Source organism: Heptranchias perlo, chromosome 24 (assembly GCF_035084215.1).
Source record: "Heptranchias perlo isolate sHepPer1 chromosome 24, sHepPer1.hap1, whole genome shotgun sequence".
NCBI classification, from domain to species: Eukaryota; Metazoa; Chordata; class Chondrichthyes; order Hexanchiformes; family Hexanchidae; genus Heptranchias; species Heptranchias perlo.
In genome coordinates this window covers 26484542-26509189 of record NC_090348.1, presented here as the reverse complement: position 1 = coordinate 26509189, position 24648 = coordinate 26484542, and the positions used below count along the sequence as shown (strand labels likewise).

At 40.9% G+C, this 24648-nt stretch overlaps 1 protein-coding gene across 3 annotated transcripts in view; it reads left to right on the top strand.

Annotated features, from left to right (window-relative positions):
* The first annotated feature begins 5174 nt into the window (after positions 1-5174).
* mapk11 (mitogen-activated protein kinase 11) overlaps positions 5175-24648 on the top strand; it is a 38437-nt gene continuing 18963 nt past the window's right edge. For 2 of the 3 annotated variants that reach the window (XR_010967074.1, XM_068004935.1), the window contains exons 1-5: positions 5522-5801; positions 14571-14700; positions 18663-18721; positions 21650-21761; positions 24197-24226. Coding sequence is in view for 2 of the 3 variants with exons in the window: in XM_068004935.1 (XP_067861036.1) it covers positions 5689-5801; positions 14571-14700; positions 18663-18721; positions 21650-21761; positions 24197-24226 (444 nt within the window). In the remaining variant the exon portion in view is untranslated. Of the gene's footprint in view, positions 5240-5521; positions 5802-14570; positions 14701-18662; positions 18722-21649; positions 21762-24196; positions 24227-24648 lie in introns of those variants that run through there. The other variant, XM_068004936.1, reaches the window with a different exon arrangement.

The following is a 24648-nucleotide window of genomic DNA, read 5'->3' as shown; positions in this document are numbered from 1 at the left end:
TGTCACTTGGTGACACTATAACAACCTTATATTCTGAAATATTCTATAGTTCCTGATTCTAGCCACTGGCCAGCATTGTACAGGAACTGAGCGAGTATTTCAATCTGTTTCTTAGAGGCATCGCCACCATTTTGGAGAATAAATTGTAATTGCTCCTCCTGGCATGATAATTGCAACAACCTAATGTAATTATGGTGCCATCTGCATGGGAGTCAAAGCAATATAATGACATTATTGCATCAGAAATGACAGAGCTGCATTACATGCTCATTCTTCCCTCCTCTCATTTGCTGGGGCATGGGTTCACAAACACTGGTCTCCAGCTGATACTTTTCCCAGATGGCAATGTTCATGCATGATTCCTGACAGTGAAGCCTTGATTTTCCAATTGGGTCTGGCTGATTTACAGGCACAAATCGGGTGGATCCACTTGGAAAACTGGTAAGAGTTCCATGCCTGCTTTTCTGTCCATTGCTGGCTGTCACTTCTAGAGGCCAAACAAAGTGCCATCCATTTTTGGGCAGTGCCATGCAAATTAGACAAAAATGCCATCATGCACCATGCACCCCATTTTGCGTCATTTCCACCTTATTTGCACCGCTTCCTCTTGCCTGTTCAAAACAGGGATATTAAGGAGAATGAGGAAAGAATTTAAGGAGCCAAGCATCAAAATTGATAGCATCAGTCTATAAGCTTATTTCTGACTCAGTTTTGTGTTTTTTTTGCAAAATACCATCCAAAATGACATCATCCTTTGTGTCATTTGCTGTGGGCTGCCTTTTTTCCATCACTATTTCACACGGGGGACAATAAGTTTCCTGTTGGGAATTTCCTTGTATCTTTCCTTTTCAAAAGAGGAGGAGCAATGGGGGGGATGTGAGGCTGACCAGACAGCACTGAAGTCACACAGCACCCTCAGCACCTTTTTCCTGCACCCTTCAGCTTGAAAAATGTTTGCCCTGTAAGCACTCCCACATCAAAACATACAGGCAGTGGCATCAATACCTGCATCTGTCAGAAGACCAAGGCCTGCAGAGGCTTTGCTTTACCAAGGACTAATACCACGTGCTGCAAGATGGCCAACAGCCTACTCCACCACAGGCACAGCACTGACGATGGCTGCTAAGGTCACAACCACACTTAACCTTTAGAGCCTAGCCAGGCTGTATGGCAGGATACCTCCATATTGATCCAGGCATCTGAAGCATGCCTTCAATATGCCAATGGTGTGCTCTGTTGTTACTCTGCTGTCATTCCAGACTGCCACAAGCAGACATCAGCTGTGCACAGATGAATTAAGCAAGTCACAGATGTATTGTTTGATGGAACAAGGAATTTTGTCTCCTTCCCCATATTCTTTTGCATCCACCTGGACGGGTAGCCTCAGTTTAATGAATTATCTGAAAGACAATATCTCCAACAATGTAACATGCCCACTGTACTGCACTGAAGTATCAGCCTAGATAATGGCCCAAATTGTGCTGGAATGGGGCATCTCGTGGCATGTGCTGTTAGTTAGACTTCTTACTGCACCCTTCAGCTTGAAAAATGTCTTGCCCTGTAAGTTGCTGGACACACAAGCTGATGGTGCAGCGAATGGAGCATCTGGGACCTTGGTGAACGACAGGACCAAGAGCGTATCTCTTTAACAAATGCGATTTAAGAATTGAGAAAGAAACAGTGGAGTGACAGAGAAGGTGGGCGAATTAGAGTCAAATCAGGTACAGAAAGAGAAATAAAGAGAGGGAACGAAATATTGGATTAAGAAAGAGAGCAAAAGAGACGGAAAAGAAAAGTAAGAAAAAAATTTAATATAAAATTTAAAATGTTTTAAATCTCTAAGAAGAATTTACATCATGCAGGAATCAGATGTCATAGTTTGAATTGTTCCCTTTCGGGGCCGGAGAGGTTGATTGGCGTTGCATTAACAATTATCACGTTGTTTAAAGGGTACTTATGCTGTTAAGTACGAGCCCTAACTTTCTGCGGCGAGTTTAATGGGCCATTAATGTGCAAACATAGCAAGTTCTTAAAAATAACGGGGAGGTTGAGGGCGAGATGCCATTTGTGCAAGGCAAACGGCAGAGCGGCGTAAATCGACCAGCAAGTTATAAAGAGACACAACTCACAGCATATCTCTTCTTTGCCTGAACTTGCTGGCTGATTTGTGCATTAATAATGGTGTAGGTCGTGAACTCGCCGTTACTTTTCCAGGAAGATTTGGGCTAATGTGTTCAAGTCCCTGGCATTGGGCTTGAACGCATGGTCATCTGCCTCAGAGATAAGAACGCTACAACTGAGTCAAACTGATACAAGAAACTTAAAGTTGCTAGTAGCAGTTGGATAGATTTTGAAACTCATTTTTGAATAAAATCTGGCAGTGAAGCTGTTTACCGCAGGTCTTTATTCTGCGGGAGATTGTAAACTACTTTCACTATCCAGTTGCTTTCTGATGACCTATATGAATGAACCAATTAGGAGTGATTCAAATTAGAAAATTAATTTTCAAACATATCTTCTGAGAGCTTATGCTTTGAGGAAAGTATGTTAGTTTAGAATCTTTAAAATTGTTCACTGGTTTTAATGAGATTCAATATATATCTCTCAGGAATTGTAATGAATTTGATCATTTGGGCACCTTTGGTTGGACCAGCAAGCACTTGGTTTTTTCTAGAGCTCATATGTTACTTGGATTCTCTTAAGGTTTTTTTTTCTATTCATTCTGAGAGTAGAATTAAGTGGAGCTTGTGTTTCTTCATCTGCATGAAGATTATTACTTTCTGAGCCAGTTCATGAATCATGTTTCTAGATGTTTTATATCCCTTTGCAATATTTGTTTTCTTTAGAATGAAATCATGTGACCCCAGATATAGGTTTTGACCACCTCTCAGAGTTGTTTGCTATTTTTTCAGTTCTTGCCCATCATGTCCTGAAGCCACTAGCTCTTGCTTCGTTACAGTTCCAAGGGCACTCACATCCCTCTGTGCTTCACCTAAGTGGCCCATACAATGAGTGTCAGCGGGCTTTTGGTCCATGAAGAACATCTCAGCCAGGACAGTGCTGTGGATGAAATGCTATTATTACTGGGGAGCATTTAGTTGGATAGAAAATCTATATCAGTGACAGGTAGGTGTTTTATTCATAGAAATAAGTATGGAATCATTTCATCATCATCCTACACACACACACACACACACACACCTTGTCTATCTGTACATAGTTGCTCTCACCGAATGTTCATGATCATGATACATAGGCAATTGGCTTCTCAGGGCTTTCTTTTGTTAGATGAGCCATCTCAGCCCTAGGTCATACGGTGATGCATCACAGGCTTATTCAACCAGAAAGGCAGGGTCATAATGTATCAGCACTAGTGTAATTAACTTCTTGCTTCAAAAAAAAGCCTTATACACGTTGCATTGCTGCTTTTTTTCTCTAACAGATGGTGCAGGGTCACAGCATTCATACATACCAACCTAGAAAACCAGCAAAAACTGACTAAAAGCTGACAACTCGAGAATTACCTTGACAAGTAGTTCCACGGGTTCTGTAAATTAAGCTGGCAGTATAAACAGAGTAAATTTTTCACTTCTTCGCACCCAATACATGCAGGGAGCACGTGTGGCGAAACTGCACACCATCCAATAAAAGGATTGTACTGAGTTAGCTACTCTTACTTAGGAGAGCTGTGGAGCACTGTAATTGGTCTTAGTTGGCATCAGTCAAGGATCCTGCTCCTGCTTGCAGTCTGGTGACCCCTGCAGGAAATGCGCATATGTAGACATTGGTTCAGTACAGGATGGAGTTCAGCTGTAATGCCAACCCTGCTCCTCTATAGTCAACTGACCTGTTAACATTCACTGTCTTTGTTGTTATATCAAGAATGCCCACTCGTGCAAGGTTCTGGAGCACTGACAATGATTATGGAACCATATCCCAAAATATTCCAATTGCAACATCAATAGCAACAACTACAGCAACTTGCAATAATATAGTGCCTTTAACCGAAAAAAAAGTCAAAAGTTGCTTCCCAAAAAAATGTAAGCAAGGCAAATGAGCGCCAATACAAGAGAGAAATGAGAAAGGTTAGTGGGAGGATTGGTCAGAGATCATTTTTGAAAAGGTTTTTAAAGATGGAGAGAGAGGTGGAACGGTTTAGGGAGAAAGTTCCAGAGAGTAATCTAGAATTCTCTCCCCCAAAAGGCTACAGATGCTGGAACAATCGGAGCTTGAGACTGAGATCAATAGATTTTTGTTAGGTAAAGGTATCAAGGGAAATGGAGCTAAGGCAGGAAAACAGAGTTGAGGTACAGATCAGTCATGATCTAATTGAATGATGGAGCAGACGGGAAGGGCTGAATGGCTGACTCCTGTTCCTATGTTCCTAGTAGGTCCAAGGCAGCTAAATGGTGGGGCAAGAGGTTGAGCATGCATGGAGTAAAGGAAGAGAGAATTCAGAAAGTGAAATTGGGCTGAAGGAGATCATAGAGATACAGTAAAGTGAGTTCATGGAGGGATTTATAGCTGAAGATGGGGATCTGAAATCTAATGTATTGGGGGACATGAAGCCATTGTAGTTTAATGAGGACAGGGTTGAAAGGCAAGTAGGAATTAGTGTGGGAGAGAATATGGACAGCAGAGTTTTGGGAAAGTTTGAGTTTATGGAGAGTGTAGGATGGGAGTTCAGTTAGAAAGGCATTAGAGTAGTTGGATCTAGAGGTGATGAAGGCATCATAAGGATGTCAGCAGGGAAGTGGCTAAGGTGGGGCAGGGTTGGGAAATGGTGGAAAGAAGTAGTCGTGATGATAGGTAGCATGTGCAGTTTAAAGCACCGTTCAGGGTTGAATAGGATACCAAGGTTGCGAGGTTCAGTCTGCAAGAATGGCTGAGGATGGGGATGGAGTCAATGGCAAGGGAACAGAGTTCGTAGTGGGGGCTGAAGACGGTGGCTTTGGTCTTCCCAATATTGATCTGAAGGAAGTTGCAAATAATCCACGATTAGCTGTCAGACAAGCAGTCTAACAGCACAAGACAGTCCAGCATTGGAGAGAGGTGGTGGAGAAGTGGAACTGGATGTCATCAGTGTACATATGGAAGCTGATCTTGTGTGTGCAGATGATGTTGTTGAGGGGCAGTTCATAGATGGGGAAGAAGAGGGGACTAAGAACGGATCCTTCAGGTCTCCACAGGCAATGGAAGAGAAGCCATCGCTGAAGACGTGCTGGTTGCATTCTCACAGGTAAGAGTAGTACCATGCAAGGGTTCACCCATCCCTTTGAAAATAAGGGTCCGGGAGACAACATTGGAGAAAGCATGGGAAGAGAAAAAAATATGAACGCAATTGTGGAATTCCCCCAATATCTTACGGTTTTAAGGGTGAGACCAAAACCTTAATATGTGGTTTAATCGAAGCGATTGAATTGTTTCCCACCGTTCAATGTGCTAAATGTGACAACTCAAATTGCAAAGGCTGGTCGATGTGCAGCTTCACCGCTTGGTCCATTTTGCAATGCTGAGCTGGTTGGTATCTATCCGGTTGTGCAGAGTGCGCGCTGCCTGCGATCTAGAGCCGAAATGTAATCAAATGCAAACGTGTGGCTGGAATTTGTAATCAGTTTCGATTCGACGCCGACTTTATTACCTCGGAGGGGGTCCGACCGCCGACTCGCAACGTTTGATGGAGTAAAAATGTCAGTCAGGACTGGCTTTTACAAACAAGAATTAAATAAAACGATATGGGAAGTGCCGGAGAGATACCAGAATCTGACTCCCGTTGGATCAGGGGCTTATGGATCTGTCTGGTGAGTAATATATTATTAGTGATTGTCCTGAACCGTAATAGATTCACCCAACAGGGGTTATGAGTTTTATATTGTTTTGCGGATGTTGGTTTTAGAATTTTTTTGGCCATAATATGCACACTTCGCAGAGTGCTCAATCTCGTATCAAAATTGTGGTTTTAGCTATATAAGATTTTTGCTGTTCGTGTGTGGCCCTGTTACAAATGCTGTTTAACATCGAAATGGATCTTCGAAGTGTGTCATAGAAAGGAACATCAGTGCAATTTCAGTTAAACTGCAATGATTAAAAATTGCATTGACCACATAATCCGGATCCTGGCGGTGAATGGAATGGGCGGTATGGGCGTGGTTTGTACAATCCAGTCTAGGTAGATGTGAGAGCACTTTTATCTATTGATACGATTCTGAAATAAAGGGGTTTTAATGTGTGCATTTTGTAATTGTACGATGTGAGCAGTGAAACAACAGCTGCACGGTCCCTTCCGCCCATCCATCAAACCACAGGACGATAATATATTTGCACAAGCAACGAGTCTTCATGTTGGTTCCTTTGGCCTGGTCGGGAGGCGCACAGCATCATTTGTGTCTGCAATCCGCGGTGCCAAGTGATTCTAATCTGTCCTATTCATCAGCAAACCTTTTATAAACCAACTTTATAACAAGACAAAATTACACCAAGGACAACTTCATATTCTGTAATTATTTAATTATAATCATTTGCTTTTTATTTTGTCACATATTTCAGTTACAATGCTTTAATTCTGACAAGGGCCCAAATATGACCGTGCTTAGGTTAACGCTATTGCAAGTGACTTATTAGCCATTGTTTTCCTTATTAAAATATTTGTTTAAAAATACACGTATGTGAAATTTTATTTATTTCAGTAAACTTAGTGACTGAAAGCACTAGTTATGTGATTTTTGTTCTTAGCTGGTGCTGTTAGAACCTCTGTAGGCTTAGAATATATCTTATCTGTCTGCGCTATCGATATCTATATAATCTATCCATCTTACTACTGTGTGTAATGGTTCGACATAATGGTTAGAATCATAGAATGCTACAGTACAGAAGGCGACATTTCGGCCCATCGTGCCTGTGCCAACTCTTTGAAAGAGCTATCCAATTAGTCCCACTGCACTGCCCTGCAAATTTTTCCCCGTCAAGTATTTATCGAATTCCCTTTTGAAAGTTATTGTTGAATCTGCTTCCACCGCCTTTCAGGCAATACATTCCAGATCATAACAACTTGCTGCGTAAAAACATTTCTCTTCATCTCGCCTCTGTTTTTTTTGCTAATTACCTTAAATCTGTGTCCTCTGGTTCTGACCCTTCTGCCACTGGAAACACTTTCTCCTTATATACTCTATCAAAACCCTTCATGATTTTGAACACCTCTATTAAATCTTGCCTTAATCTTCTCTGCTCTAAGAAGATCAAATCCAGCTTTTCCAATCTCTCCGCGTAACTAAAGTCCCGCATTCCTGGCAGCGTTAGTAAATCTCCTCTGCACCCTCTCCAAACCCTTGACATCCTTCCTAAAGTGTGGTGCCCAGAATTGGACACATTACTCTAATGAGGGTCTAACCAGTGATTTATAAAGGTTTAGCATAACTTCCTTGCTTTTGTACTCGATGCCTTGGTTTATAAAGCCAAAGATCCTGTAGGCTTTTTTAACAGCCTTCCCAACTTGTCCTGCCACCTTCAAAGATTTGTGTGTGTACATCCCTAGGTGTCTCTGTTCCTGCACCCCCTTTAAAATTGTACCATTTAGTTTATATTGCCTCTCCTCAGTCTTCCTATCAAAATGCATCACTTTGCATTTCTCTGCGTTAAATTTCATCTGGCATGTGTCTGCCTATTTCACCAGTCTGTCTGTGACCTCCTGAGCTCTGATACAATCCTCCTCATTGTTTAGTACATGTCCGTGTTTTGTGTCATTTGCAAACTTTGAAATTATGCCCTGTATACCTACGTCCAGGTCATTTAATATATATCAAAAAGAGCAGTGGTCTTAATACTGACCCCTGGGGGGACCACTGCTCTTTTTGATATATATTAATGTATTATATTAATGCATGTGTACTTCCAGTCTGAAAAAACACCGTTCACCACTACTCTCTGCTTTCTGTCCCTTAGTCAATTTTGTATCCACGCTGCCACTGCCCTTTAATTCCATGGGCTTCAATTTTGCTAATAAGTCTATTCTGTGGTACTTTATCAAACGCCTTTTGTAAGTCCGTATACACAACATCTGGTACTGCTGTGTGCTTATTGACTTTACAGTAGTTTGCCAGTACCACCAGTGTCACGAGCTGGATTTAATGTAGTGAAGGCCATATGGCAATTTTCTAATGTAATTCACATACACATCTCTGACATGGATAGCGGAGGCTTCACGCATAGCTTTGGGCATTTCTTTGGTGTTATTTTTTCTGGTCTCTGATTCTGGAGCTAGTAGCCTTTTAAAGTTCTGGTGCAATGTATCACCAGAGGCTATTTTTCTTCAGCTCTTAGTCATAATTCTTCCATTCCGGCATGCGTGTGCCAGAAATTAATTTTAATTAGGTAATTAATATTCATTCAGCAACATGACAGTGCCACTGAATAAAATTAAACCTAGGTGTCACAGTGTTTAGAATTGTGCTTCATGTCTGCAGTACGTCAAAAGCAAACACAAATACAGATTAGCATTTCAAGCTTTAAAAAATTGTATAATAAAATTCCATGTGTACTAAGTGACCTGAATCCAACTAGCATTTCCCTCTAATGCTGCACCACATTATTCCTTTGCACTGGAGCAAAGCAAAATAAAATGAATTTCGTTTGCCATTCACCAAAAGTCTTACCTGTGACAGAGTTAAAATGCATTTGTACAGGCACAAATGTAATAAATGAGGAGCTTTTCTTATTTTTCCCTTTAATGATAACTGCAGTAGATCAATATAAACAAAATTTAGAACCTGGTAACAAGGCTTTTTGCTCAGAAAAAGGTTTAATTCCAGGAACACATTAATCGTGGTGTTCCCTAGTTTTGTGTTATTTAATCATATATTGTTTGAAAATATTATGTTAAAACTTCACATCATATGTGCTTTTAATTTAGAAAACTGACCAGAAACGCATAAGGAAAACATTCCAAAAGGGATATGTTGGCATTCAATGTCAGGTGAACTAAGGCAAAGCTAGAAGCAAAAACTGCAACTGTGTAGCAGTTCTATCAGCATCTGATAGAGAAAAGATAGATTAATGTTTTGGGTGCGTTCCACTCATCAGGACTAAGCCAGTTCTGTTCTGAGAATAAAGAGCTTGGTTCATGATAGCTGAAGTAAAAGTTGCAGCAGCAAGAGCCCAGCCAGCTCTGAAGTTCTGCCAAATTACACTGACTGCGGCCAACATAGAACATATGTAGGCTATTGGGGGATGTGTTTCCTAGTCACTGTGGTCTCTGGCATTTGTTTGATCGCCTTTGGGTATTGTAGAGGAATTTCCCGGTGTTTTTTTCCCCTAAATTGACCTAGGGTTTTTTGCTTCTCCCAGGAGATTGCATGGGTAGGTGGGGTGGAGGTTCATGGTGTGTATAAGTTGCGCCTGACAGGATGGGATAGGCTTGATGGACCAACTGGTCTTTTCCTGTGCGTCATCTTCATAAAATGTTCTCAGTTTTCAGCACTTCTTACATATAAAAATACAAACAGTATACGTTGCTAGAACAGAATAATATGAAGTCATTCGTGATTGTGACATTGTTAGAGTATACAAATGTTATGTGATAAGATGGGGTCCATGATTCCCATAGACACTCCTAGTGGGATAAATTCAAGGTCTGGTCTTGCATATGAATATTTTTCTGTAATCCTATGGGGAGATATTAAGAGAAACAGTGTCATTTATATTAGATAATATAAGTTGATAATTCACAACAGAATATCAAATCCAAATGCCACTTTTGTTCTGTGCTGTAAAATAGGAGGAAGCACTCTCAATTTGTCACTTGGGGAGTTTCCCAATCTCAACAGTGCCATTGGGGAAGACAGAACGGATACTAGAGAAAAATGGAGGGCAATTTAACAACAGCGTTGGCACAGACCTTAAAGCAGGTGTTTTGTTTTCACTGCCAAAAGATGGAAGTCCAATATCTGGTTGGCCTTTACTCTGCACTATTGATTCTTAATAATTTTTTAAACAGCTGGGAGGGAGAAAGAAATTTGCTTTGTTGCAACCTAGTCACCACTGCACTATTTGGCCAAATTTACCACACTATCTTTATCACTGGCAGTGGGTGCCTGTCCAGTCTAATATTGGCAGCATATCATCCGGTGGACTGTTAAATATTCCAAGAGAGAAGTTACAAGTGTTAGCGGAAATTTGACGAATCACCATCAACTCAATGTCCAAATCATACTCATAAATACCACTTAACATAATTTATGAGAAGGAAAATCCAAGTGTCAGAGCATTCAAACTAAAATTTAAGGATTAACTTTTGGGGGTATTAGAGAATTAGTAATCATTTTGTGAAGATTTCCCCTGGTATTTGTAGCAGAATTTTAAAATTGTTTTTTTTTAAGAACGTTTGCAATTTTGCTAGAAATCTTCACAAGCACATTTACAAAATCACTTAACATAGTGTGTACAGGAATATTTACTCTGATATGTTAAATGACAATAGTTCAATAGTCCTTTGAATTAAATATTTGCCTCCCTAAATCGTTGGTCTGCCTGTCCAAATGCAATAGATTACTGATGAGATGTTTTGGAACCAAGGGTAGCTGTCACATATAAATGCAAAGTTCTCCTGTCATTGATTCATACTTACCAAAATGACATCTCAATTCTTTGTTTCTTAATACATCTGCTTATCTTATGTGGTCAAATTACTAGGTTATAAGTTTTGGTTCGTAACAACAAAATAACTTGCATATCCAAGAAATTTAGAGTATTTAAAAACAATGAAGGAATTATTATGGTTAGATGATTACACCATGGAAGGGAGTTTGCATCAGTATCCTTCTTCCACTGATTAATGATAGGAATGTTAATATGTATTCAGAAGTCACCTTATCTAGGACAAGATGCATTTCTCCTGCCCTCTTGCATTCCCACTTTTAGCCAAAAGTGCACATGCAGAGATGTGCTATAATATGTATGTATTTATTAAGAATTGTTAAATCTGTTAATGTACATTATGAAGGAAAAACTGAAGATAAAGGTTTAACCATAGCTTTCAGTATGAGTAGGTCCAGGTTGATACAGGATGCTGCATTAACACCAGGAAGTATTTCAAGACAAGTGCTAATGGGCATCATTCGGTGCTGAAAACAAATTGAACAGTGCTTTTGGCAAAGATTCATCATCTATGCCTTCTCCTACTTGTTTCTCAAAGACACATGGCAAGAAGCTGATATCCAGGCTGCTTTAAACATTTTGTAATAGATGCTCAGCTCTACCATAACATTCTTATGAAGGTCAGTAACATAGTGAGAGATAACAGGATTATTTAAAAGAGGTCAATTTTTTTCACTATCTCCCTGAAGCCCTCAAATCACTGTCTAGGATGTTTGCAGATTACAACACGTCATGTTTAAGGGTAGTGGAGTATAGAAGCAGGTTTTAAATTCAGAGACTTGATATGAGAAAGTGTAAAGTATTTGGGAATGGTCAAAGTACACATGATTTGCTTAACCACTGAAGCACAAAGCACAAAATGTAAATGAAGATGACATCAGTTTCTGGTGTCAAATAATAGCTGTGTTTATCTTCCTTGAATTGGGTAATAATAATAATAATGGGAAGAAACGTATTAAGGGCCGCTCACCTCTGGGGCCTTGATTTGAATCTGGCCCCAACAATGGCCTCCTCTGCCCAATGTATTTCAAGCCGCATAGTTTAAACATGTCCAGACAGTCCGAGTAATGCACAATGTGAATTATGAAGTCTGAGTTCGAAGGGACCCTGTGTGCAACTGCAAGCCTACATGACAAAATTTTTAAAAATAGCTGTTTTCTGCAAAATGACAGGAAGCCTGAAGAACATATCAACTGAAGGGGCATGTCACCTGCCATGGGAACATTGGAGCTCATGGTGCATGATGGTTGGTTTTATATTAGCCCTTGTGGGCATTAGATTTGCACTGTAGCTTTGTTTACTAGGCTGAAGGTTCATTAAACAGGAACCTCTGTTACCAGATGGCTGAATATCTGGTTTCCTTTTATAGCACTGCCCCTTTTTATCTTTGTACTTGATGTCATGAAAGTTCTTGTGGTTGTCAGCTCTCTTCAAATGCTGCACCAGTGAATATGCATGGAAAAAACTGGCCTTTACACATGCCAAGCTCGTGTGCAGCCTGCAGACTTTCACATGTGGGATCACTACTTTTTTTCAGTTCTTTTAAAATGTTCACTATTCACCCAAAATAAAGGAGGAGAAATTTGATTTCTGCTTTAAACAGGCAGTAAATCGATGGAACAATTGCTCTGCGCACCTGTCCGTGTCGGCCTAAGGACAGAGCCAATTTCGGCTAAAATGGAAGCAGCATGCTGTGAGCACCAGACAGGCATACTGATGCAACTTGCCAGTCGGGGCCTGACAAATTGTGGCTGGCACTGAATTAGCTCAAAGCTCTACAGCTCTGCCACATCCAATCATGAATGATGGTGGACAGTTAAGCGACTAGTGGGAGGAATAGGAGAATCCATGACCATCCCCTTCCTCAGCGATGGCAGAGTCCAGCACATGAATACAAAAGACAAGGCTGAAGCATTTGCTACCATCTTCAGCAGGAAGGATGATCCTTCTCAGCCTCCTCCTGAGTTTCTCACAGATGCCAGTCTTCAGCTAATTCGATTCACACCAAGTGTCATCAGAAATAGCTGACTGCACTGGACGGTAAAGGCTACGGGCCCCAACAACATCCTGGCTGTAGTGCTGAAGACCTGTGCTCCAGAACTGGCCACAACACTACCAAACTGTTCTAGTAAAGCTACAACACTGGCATCTACCCGTCAATGTGGAAATTTCCTAGGTATATCCTGTCCACTAAAAGCAGGACAAATCCAACCCAGCCAGTTACCACCCTATCAGCCTACTTCAAATCACCAGCAAAGTGATGGAAGGAGTCATCAACAGTACTATCAAGTGGCACTCACTCAGTCACCAATATCGATGCATAGTTTGTGTTCCACCACAACCACTAGGCTTCAGGCCTTATTACAACCTTGGTCCAAACAAGGACACAAGCTAAATTTCAGAGATGAGGTGAGAGTTACTACCTTTGATATCAAAGCAGCATTCGACCAAGTGTGCCACCAAGGAACCCTAGTAAAACTGAAGTCAATGTGTATCGGGAGAAAACTGTCCAGTGGCTGGAATCATACCAGGCACAAAGTAAGGTGATTGTGGCTTTTGTAAGCCAATCATCTCAGCCCAGGACAGCACTGCAGGAGTTCCTCAGGGCAGTGTCCAAGACCCAAGTATCTTCAGTTGCTTCATCAATGACATTCTCTCCATAATATCAGAAGTTTGCTGATGATTGCACAGTATTCGGCTCCAATTGCAATTCCTCAGATAATGAAGCAGTCCATGCCCGCATACAGCAAGACCTGGACAACATCCAGGCTTGGGCTGATAAGTGACAAATAACAAGTGAAAGGCAATGACTATCTCCAACAAGAGGGAGCTTAACCAATGAATATGGTCCTCCCATTGACATTCAATGGCATTACTATCATCAAATCCCACACAATCAACATCCTGGGAGTCACCATTGTTCAGAAACTCAACTGGACCAGCCACATAAATGCTGTGGCTACTGAAACAGGTCAGAGGCTGGGTATTCTGTGGTGAGTGGCTCACCTCCTGATTCGCCAAAGCTTCTCCGCCATCTACACGGCACAGTTGAAGAATGTGATGGAATGCTCTCCATTTGTTTAGATGGGTGCAGCTGCAGATGCAACAACATCCACAAGCCTAAACAACCATCACCGGCGTATTGTGTCTGCAATCTGTAGAATGCATCATTAAATCTTTACTAGCTTTGTGTCAATTCTACTTAATTCTGGAGACTACATTCAATTACTGTGCACTCTCCTCGACGGCTTCCTCTCTTGGTTCTTGATTTGAAAGCCTTGACACCAATTCCAAAAATAGACTTCCTATAGCACTAGTAAATCTTGGCTTTGTTGCTTTTTTTTTCATTCATTGTGCCATTTTCTGATTAGCAGTATTGGCATCGCCACCAGTTGGTTACTTATCTGTTTCAAGGGGCTTATTTTCCGTTTGTTTAATAGTGACTATTACTGATCTCCACTGAGCGAATGATGTAAAATGGCTGTTGCTAAACTAAGACGTTGTAGAAACAAAAATGGAGCACAGTTCACTTAGTGTGATCTGTATAAAGTTGCCATCACAAATCCACCTTAAGTCCTTTTGCATCTCATAGTCCAAAAGTACGGCATCATATTTCTTCTATAATACCAGAAGATATATCCCCATGATCCCACATAATGTTGTATTTCAAATTACTATGGCTGCTTTTTGGGAATATGTTACTGAATAAAGAACGTGACTGGCTCCTATAATACAGAAACACCCATTTTCTCATACAGATTTCAAACCAAAGCGAACCACAATCATCTAACAGCTAAATGAGATACAAGTGAGAACTTTTCAGATAGCTGCTTGGAAAGCTTTCATCTTGTATGTCATGATTTATTTTGTGCTAGAACAGTCTTAGTTGTGTGCTGATTCCAAATTTGTGCTGTTTTATTTAGCTCTGCCTATGATGTGAGGACACAACAGAAGGTAGCTATAAAAAAGCTATCAAGGCCATTTCAGTCTCTGATCCATGCAAGGAGGACATACAGGGAGCTGAGACTATTAAAACACATGAAACATGAAAATGTAAGTGAATATTTTATTACATAATTTGCTGATTATAATTACAATCAAAAAGATGCTTGTGATTGTTAAAAATAGCAATCAGAGGAATTCTTCAGTTATCTTTAGTCTTGCAAAGAAAACCATATTTTTGAGGAGCTTTAGCAATAAAAATTCTGCTCTGATCACTCTAATGTTTATTTGAATGCAGTCTTCAAAATCTCATCCAGTTTATTGTATTTTATCTCCTTTAGGAAGTCTTCAGAGTCATCTTTTGACATTCTACTCCCAGTTGGGAGCTTCACATGTTGAGAACATAGGAACAGGAGTAGGCCATTTAGCCCCTCGAGCCTGTTCCACCATTCAATGAGATCATGGCTGATCTGTGACCCAACTCCATATCCAAGCCCCATACCTTTTGGTTAACAAAAATCTATCAATCTCAGATTTTAAATTAACAATTAAGCTAGCATCAACCGCCATTTGCGGAAGAGAGTTCCAAACTTCTATCGCCCTTTGCGTGTAGAAGTGTTTCCTAACTTCACTCCTGAAAGTTCTGGCTTTAATTTTTAGGCTATGTCCCCTAGATCGAGGCTCCCCAACCAGCGGAAATAGTTTCTCTCTTTCTACCTATCAGTTCCCCTTAATATCTTGAAAACTTTGATCAAATCACCCCTTAATCTTCTAAATTTCAAGGAATACAACCCTGTAATCTCTCCTTGTAATTGAACCCTTGGAGTCCAGGTATCATTCAAGTAAGTCTACGCTGCACTCCCTCCAAGGCCAACATATCCTTCCGAAGGTGAGGTGCCCAGAACTGAACACAGTACTCCAGGTGTGGTCTAACCAGGGCTTTGTATAGCTGTAGCATAACTTCTACCCCCTTGTATCCTAGTCCTCTAGAAATAAAGAATGCATAATAGAAATTTAGGTGCACGGTGTCCATGATTATCAAAACATAACAGTCAGGAAATTGAGGGCACAGCACACCCGATTTTCTAGTATGTACTCTCCATGTGGAGCACACAGTTGGAAAATTACCCCCCTTATACCATACACTATTTACCAAGTGGGTGGGCAAGTGATCTTCTTTAAGATTGTACCAATTTCATTCTGTCACTGGATACTGGGAGGTCTCAGAGCTGCCCTCAAATTTTTCCTCCCTCACTGACCACTTGGTCCCAAAATTCCGCAGCCATTTCAGCACTTTCCTTCTATCACATGGGCAGGAGTCTGCCGGAAGGGCTGCAAATTAGGCCAAGACCCAGGTACACCGGTCCCATTCTAACATGGGAGGTCCTGATTGGTTTAATGGGGGCAGAGCCTCTGACCCAGCCAAACAAGTCCATCGTCCTTACATTGGGAATTCCCACTTTCCTGGCTGTCGGTGACGCGACACAGAGTTGGTGGAGGTACGCCTGGGGAGACCAAGCATGCCTACGCGCCAAAGGGATGAAATGAGACCCACCTGGAGGTTGAGGCCAGGATCAAGTCCTGGACCTTCTAAGAAATATGTCTTATAAAGAGGTCCATGGGGTGGGATGGTGGGAGGGGTAAATGCACGCTTGCAGAGAATTCAGTCTGATTTCCCCCTCCTCTGCAGGCTGCTCTTCAGTGGGTGGGCACCTGACTTTCCCATGAGAAACACAGACTATTGCCCTAACTCCGCCATCCTTGGCAGGGTCAGTGGCAGAGATCCAGGTGAGTATGTCCCAACAGAATGTGCCCCTCTTATGGATTTTCAGGACCCTTCTTCCTTATATCCTTCCATGTCCTAGACATGCTCCCATGCCGGCTGCATCAGACACATCCCACATGGTCTCTCCCTCCTCTGCCTCACTCCTTAAAGCTAGCTTTCCATAATTTCATCTGTGAATCTGACTTTTCATCTATGGCAGCAAAAATGCTGCATTAACAGCTGGTCTGGGTATCCCTAGTTCGATTTAAGGGATTTGAATGACTCATCGTTGTATTTAACAGTGCTCGTTCGCATTAATTAAAAAGAAAGACAGACTTGGATTTATATAGCACGTTTCACGGCCTCAGGACATACCAAAGTGCTTTACAGCCAATGAATTACTTTTGGCGTGTAGTCACTGTTGTAATGTAGGAAACACGACAGCCAATTTGCGCACAGCGAGGTCCCACAAATAGCAAGATGATAACGACCAGATAATCTGTTTTAGTGATGTTGGTTGAGGGATAAATATTGGCCAGGAGAACTCCCCTGCTCTTCTTCGAAATAGTGCTGTAGGATCTTTTACGTCCACCTGAGGGGCCTCGGTTTAGCGTTTCATCCGAAAGATGGCACCTCCAACAGTGCAGCACTCCCTCAGTAGTGCACTGGAGTGTCAGCCTATATTTTTTTTTGTATTTGTCACTGCAGTGGGACTTGAACCCACAACCTGACTCAGAGTCGAGAGTGCTACCAACTGAGCCATGGCTGACATTCTTAATTAATGTGGCTCCCCACTGGAGGGGCCACTGTGCAGGTGATAAAGCATTGAAAATAGTGAAACAAGGTGTTAAGCAGCTTTCTTTATAAACCTGCGAAACCCAAAAGTAATGTTCAGTTAACCCTTGATTAGCAAATTAACATTAATATCTAGGTTATTATCTCTACCCCTTTAGCCAATCAAATAATTAATAACATTATTTTATATTTCCAGAATGACCTTGAATGTCACAAAGTACTTAACAAAATCTAGTCACATGAGCAATTGCATTCCAGACGTGTATGAGTAACAACAAAGGAGACACAATACGTCCTTCCAACAGACCGAACGGCACATAAAATACTAGACTTGTCCCTCCAGAGACTGAGGTACAGCTACCGTCTCTGAGCCACACAAACCAGAGCGCTCCCAGGTTTCATACTTGGTTTGTGCTGGGTTAGCTGATCTCAGGCAGGTAAACGGTAGGAGTACAAGAACTGGGTTAGGGAAGGGAAAATCAGCCAAAGTTCCCATTCCTGATCACTTTAGAGTCACCCCTGCTTGAACTGCCAGGTAAGGGTCGGATCAGACCTAGCTGTGATGTTGTTCATTGCTTATTGACACTTATTGGTAAAGCACACATGAATAAAGGCTGCATGGGCCAGAGTGTGACTCCCAACCATGGAACCATAGATCTGTAAGGGAATCAATGCCATCCAAAGAGGGGAGGGCTTAATGGGCAAGAGTACTATGTGATATGATGTTGTGCCATACAGACCAGAAATATCCCAATGCTGAGTAGCTGATCTTAGGCAAAATAATGGCAGGATTGCTGATTGGACTCAGAGTGCCTGGCTAGGGAAGGAAAAACATCATCCCACATCTGATTACTATCTCTTGACTGGTGAGGACTGGAAGTGCTTTTGGCTGATACTGTCCAGGCACATATGTGAATAATGGCCATTTGGTTGATGTGTTGGAGAGCTTTTGCTATGGACCTCTACCTCAGCATGACTTGCAACCCTCAGGAGAGAAGAATAGCAGAATTTTTTTTTAAATTCTAGTGTTTGAAGCAAATTTATTAATTAAATTTGTAGAATTACATTTAGTTTATTGCCCATCTCCTAAATCTTACTGATTAGTTTTTGGCCTGATGTGTTGCAGCCATTCAATTAGTTCTAAATGAGAGGGTCATAAGAAGGAGATACCACATTATTTGGCTTTGGCAGAATTAAATTATAATGACCTTTTAAGGACAGCAATCCAATTCAATAACTGTAGACTTTCTTGTCATTTAAAATTTTTTATTAAAGACTATTAATATATACCACTATCTTAGAACATTTTAACAAGTGCTTAAAACTGTCACAAAAGTATTAGAAGATGATGAATGAATCCACTGGAAGATCAATGGCTCCTTGTTATGTCTTTAATTGGTAACTGTCCATTGTCTCGTGAATGGGTTTGTTATAATTTTATCTTATATTTGGAAGCTGTGTAAAATCTAAAAGGTTATCCCATAAATTGTATTAATCTGTTGATTTGTTTTAGGTAATTGGATTGTTAGACGTCTTTACACCAGCAGTTACTCTGGAGAACTTTCGTGAAGTGTAAGTTGAATAGAATGTAAAATACAGACTGTGGTGAAGATTTCTTCTGTTCAGTATTTGTAACTTAGCAGTTTATACTGGAAAGTCTCTGCTTACCTCTTGATCAGCCTCGGAATGAGACCTACCCGAGAATGACCCACAACTGATCCTGAACAACAGAGCTGAATCAGTTTATAGAGGCAAAAGACTACAGATTTTGGGATAAATCTGGACTTGTTTTTCTACTTATGAACAAGACATAGCTTGCTTAACTTTTTTGGTTGTGGTTCATTAAATCCTCAGAGTTGCTTGGAGAAATATTCAATCAGACGTGAAAGGTTAAGTCTTAGTCATGGCAGGAGAAGGATGAAGAATTGCCAGTGTCTGACTCCTTGTTTGAACCACACCTCCTCCTGCAGGATGTTCTAGGATAGCACCATTGATGGTGGTCATTGAGTGGTAAACAGCTCGGACTCCTGGCTGGAGTCGAAGTGGAGTAATAAATGGCCGCTTTGAGCAGTCAGGCTTTGGTGGTTAAATACTGTTGCAGCATGTGCTTTTTGGAAAACATACACAACTTACAAAAATAAAAACTGGTCTGAATGCTCATGGAAGTGATACATACATCTTATAGCATTTTAATATTGTAAACATGCAGAGTTTTTATGTTTGGACATGATGGGCTACATGACCTCCTATGCTGGTAAATTTCTATGGTTCTTTGTTAGGCACAATTTCAGTGCATTACATTTTACAATTAATAACCACTAGTGTGGAATTTGAGAGGCGAGTTTGGATGTCCGTTTATACTGGCTATGGATACCTCTGAGTTGGTGAAGGATGAGACCTACCCCTGGGATTGGTCTTATTTACCTAGCTCTGGCTTTTGGCCAAAGAGCTCAGATAACTCATAGTAGGAGCCAGGGCTTACAGACAAACCTGGACTTGTGTTCTACTATAGATGAGATGCAGCTAACTTGTTTTAACATGATAATTCATTAGTTGATTTTGTCTCATAAAAATCTGCAGGACACTTGGTATATAATTTGGCCAATGTTCAAATGATTTGTAGCTCAATGATAATCTCCTTAGTGAAGCGAAGGCACCTGATGCATGGCTCCTCACTGATGTTAAGGTAGGAGAGGTGCTCCCTGAAAACCCCTGGTGGATATGGCCTCCTGCAAAGTGCCTTCCTCCTCCCTCTTCTCCCAGCTGCTCCTGCCTTCTTTGCTGATCCCCCTTGTCCTCCAGCCCCAAAGGCACACCAACCAGACCACCCATGAATAAAACTGTATTAAAGGCAGACAAAAGCAGCCCAGCACCAACAAAAACTTCTTAGCAGAAGTCACAATTCAGTTGTAGAAGTCAAAAAAAGGCAAAAAAGTACCCAGAAGTTAACCAGCAGCCTAAAAGAACAAACCAGATCTGTACAGAGGGGATGAGACCTACCCCTGGGATTGGTCTCATTGGCTAAAAGCCAGAGCTAGGTAAAAGAGCTCAGATAACTCTTTAAATAGTACTCTTGCAAGGTCCTTCCTGACTGTTAACGCCTTGATTTGCTGAGCAAATTTATCTTGTGGTGAGTCAGATGCTAGGACAGCCCAACAAGTGTAGGACACTTATTTAAATATTATAATGAGCATTTTTAATTCTTCCGTTGTGTGCCCTGGACACCTACGGAGGCGCACGATTCAATATGGCGGACAGTGCAAATCCAGTGTGGAATGAGTGCACACGCTGCTGACCATATTGGGCACTTAGGTGTCCGTTTTACGCCTGTAAAGAGGGCGCAGGGTGATGGAATTTCTAGGCTCTCATAAACTTATCCCACTGCAAGTACACCTCGCTGGTGGAGGTGCTGAAGTGGTATCACTGGCGGGGGGTGTACTTACCATAGGCAGTTTCCATTATAAATGTGTACATAGGAATTCATAACAGAAATATAAAAATAAGGGCAGAATGTATGATTTTAGAATGGGATCTGAATTATGTCTGTGCATCTGGTCTAATTATCCTCCGTCACCGTAACCTGCTTCAACTCAAGACTACACTTGGTCTTGACTCCCCGTGTACAATTCAATGGAAGATTGACTAGTAATATTAAATAATAGGTTTTGGATGCGTTTTTTCCTTCTCTCTGTTTATCACCAGAGCCACACAGTGGGAGTGAGAGCTGGTAATCTATTGCCACTGTTTCTGCTGATGCTTTTCTTTAAATTGCTGCAGGGAGAAGTGCAAGAGTAGCCCAAAATAACTTGTCTTTGAAGGAGGAAGCAGTTGATGTCCACTTCCTGCATCAGGAATAGAAACACATTACATGGAGAACTATAAGGTTGAACTGACACCCAATCAACTTGTGACAGCATGTTGAAGTGTTCTGATGGACCATTGACTGAATCCATTATTCTGAACATTTTTAAAGAGATCACTTTGAAAATGTTTCTTCAAGTATTTACAGATATATCTTTTGCTTCCTGATCTCCAGTTAGAAATTGCAAATATAGGAACAGAAGCAGGCCATTAAACCCCTCGAGCCTGTTCTGCCATTCAATTAGATCATGGCTGATCTGTATCTTAATTCCATTTACCTGCCTTGGTTCCATATCCCTCAATACCCTTACCTAACAGAAATCTATCACTCAGTTTTGAAATTTTCAATTGACCTAGCCTCAACAGCTTATTTATAAAAATAAAATCCACATGATAGTCTTTTTTTTAAGTTCCACTTTGCAGTGGGAAAGAAAATGTTATTGAAACTCAACAATTATGATGCTGGAAAATCCAGACTATGACATGTCAGAGAAACTACTGCATATTTGGGGAAAGGAGTTTACAATTAAAATGGCCTGTATTTGCCCGCAAAGAGTTCTACAAATGTCGGTAACGTTTCTCTCAAACTGGGCATTTAAAAATGTTTGTCTAAAGCCAGTTATATTTTTACTTCTCTAGGTACTTGGTGACAAACCTCATGGGTGCAGACTTGAATAACATAGTCAAGTGTCAGAAGCTGACAGATGATCATGTGCAGTTTCTTGTGTACCAATTACTCAGGGGACTTAAGGTACAGAAATTGATCTACTATGTGTAGAAACAAAATTGGGCTAACACTAGACAATTAAGAAGGGTGCAGGATTCTCATTTCTCTCTCCCTTCCTGTCCTGTGCATACTTTTAGTGTTGTTTCAATATCATTTATGCATTTACCCTGTCTCTATCAGTTTTATCCTCTCTCTCACCTTCCAATCTTATGCTATCTGAGGCACAATGACTGACTCTAAGTACAGCCTAGATACGTACTCCTTCATAAGTCATTGCCCCAGCAAAGACTCATTTTCTGCCATGATTTAAATACTGATCACAGCATAAATAATTCTTTTTAAACATTCCCAATACCAAAGGCTATAATTTGGTGCACAGCTATTTTTTTAGTATCATTTAAGATATTTCATTGCTGGGATACAATCAATTTCAATTATATACAGACACAGGAATTTTAGCAGTGTTCCTTGGTGAGACTTGAAAGGATTCAGATAGTCTGTCACTGCACGAAAAATAATAAGCCTTTTAGTGACACAGAATAAATGGAATACATTATGCATTAATTAGTTGGTGAAAACATTACTGTGGATTATCAGTAATTACATCTTCTAATGTGGGTGTTATTTTATGAGTGAAATCTAAAACGATTATTAATGTTTAAAATGAAAAGTTCCAGTGGGTGTACCCACCTACCTCCATCAAATAGAAAACCACACGCCTATTCAAATGAATCTTTTAACTGGAAAAAAGCAACACATGTGTTCTGACAGAACATTAATCTGCCTTTTCTCTCTGCAGATGCTGATTGATTTTCTGTATATTTCTAGGTTTTCTTGTTTTTGTTTCAGATATTCAACATTTGCGGTTTTATTTTTTCCCATTTTTAATTTATTTCTCATCTGAGATACTTAAATACAGAATTCTTTTATTTACAGAATTATTTTCACTTACGAAACGTGCCTTCACTTATGTCATTAATGAGATATAGATTGCTCACATAAAGTAAAGAACCACCATAGTCCATATCTGGGCCAAGTTATTCTTGTTATTGGGAAGAAATTCCTGCTGGCAAAAATACTTATACCAGTGGGAACAGGGCAAACTGAAAATAACTCCCAAACCACTGCATACAAGATTCCTGATCTGGTTGTCTGCTGGTGAATGCATTCTCTTGCACAGAAAGGGCTTCTATTCTGTCAAAGGCACTTGGTCAGTGAACAGGAACATCGTATCATGTAGTTCAATGATGCTCCCTGGGCAGCAGTCACAATGCTTACATTTATGCCAATCATTTGTGCCAGGTTTGTTTGAAAAGGAAGGCAGACTGCAAAGATGGCTCCTTGGAGACCTAAGCTACCCTCTTCTGCTTTGTTTCATGGCACTCTTGCAGAAGCCACAGACAGCGTCAGAGTCTGTCTTACCTATTCTTTCAGAATGATCTTACATTCTATACAACTGGCTATACGAAACACAATCCCTGGATTTTAGCCTTCAGCACATCACAGAACCTGCTCTCCTCACAGTCTCCTGTCTTTACATAAGTCAGCCTGACTCCACTTACACACCAACAGACTATCTTCCCCCCCCCCCCCTGCCTGTCCAAAAGCAGAATCTACCAGCCTAACTTGGCAACGATTCCTGCTGATGAGTTGTTGCAGCACCAAGTCTGAACAATCATTAGAATATTAAACGAAAAAGTATTTAAAAAACTGCAAATGCTGGAAATCTGAAATTAAAACAGAAAATACTGGAATCACTCAGCAGGTCAGTCAGCACCCGTGGTGACAACAGACAGGTTAAACCTGAGATGTTAGCTTAACATTCTGATCAAAAGTTATCTTTCATTGTCTGAAGTACAATGTTTCAGACACCCCGACATCACCCAGCCCTGCTGTTTTGTGAATTTAACCCCACAAGAGCTAAACTTAGCTCAATAGTCACATTTTTAAACTTATGCTACACCAAGGAAAGTTTCCAGCAGCAGCCATGGTGATTCCTTCTCTTATGGGAAAGCACAGACTGTACCTACATCCCCACAAATGCCTGCACTTGAGGGTAAAGTTAGACCTACCATACCAAGGCCAAAGCTGCCTCCTTCCAAGACCCCTACCTACTCTCTGTAGGCTCAGCGCTGGCCGCATCCAACTCATCAGGCAAGTGTCCTATAACAAATTAGTTAGCGTTGAAAAACATTTTAATTCCATCTATCTACCCCCTCTTCCTCTCTCTCTCATTCTCACTCTCCCTTATCGCTCCCAATTGTTTGCGAAAATACAATTGTTCAAACCGTTTTACACAACAAACTTATTTGTTGCCTTTGACAGTTTACCTGTGTGAAAAAAAATGGTTCATTTCAACAAGAAAAATCTGGCAGTTTCAACTCCATTTTAGAAGTAATATACAAATGTGATTAAGTTTTTTGATTATAATATTTTTTTTCCTGTTTTCCTTCTGACAGTATATCCATTCAGCTGGTATCATTCACAGAGTAAGTTTAGTTTTTTTTTAAATATAGCAGTAGTTAAACTGCACTGCAACCAGTGTAAAATGGTTGTGTTTTCTATAGCATGTACTGCTTAAGTAGAAGTTCAGTAGGACCAAAATAAGCAATGTGGAACGATCAGATCAGTTAAGGATCTTGGGCCCGCGGGTGACCCAAGTGTCTGACCCCATCAGAGTTCTGGGGGTCAGGCCATTCGTTTAGTGGCAACGAGCACCCCGCCAATTTCAGCGCACCTTAGGCACCTGCTAGATGGGGTCAGCAAAATGCAGCCTTCCTGCTGTTTGCAGGCAGGGTAGATGCTGAGAGGTTGTTTTCCCCTGGCTGGAGAGTCGAGAACTAGGAAGCATAATCTCAGGATAAGGGGTCGGCCATTTAGGACTGAGATGAGGAGGAATTTCTTCACTCAG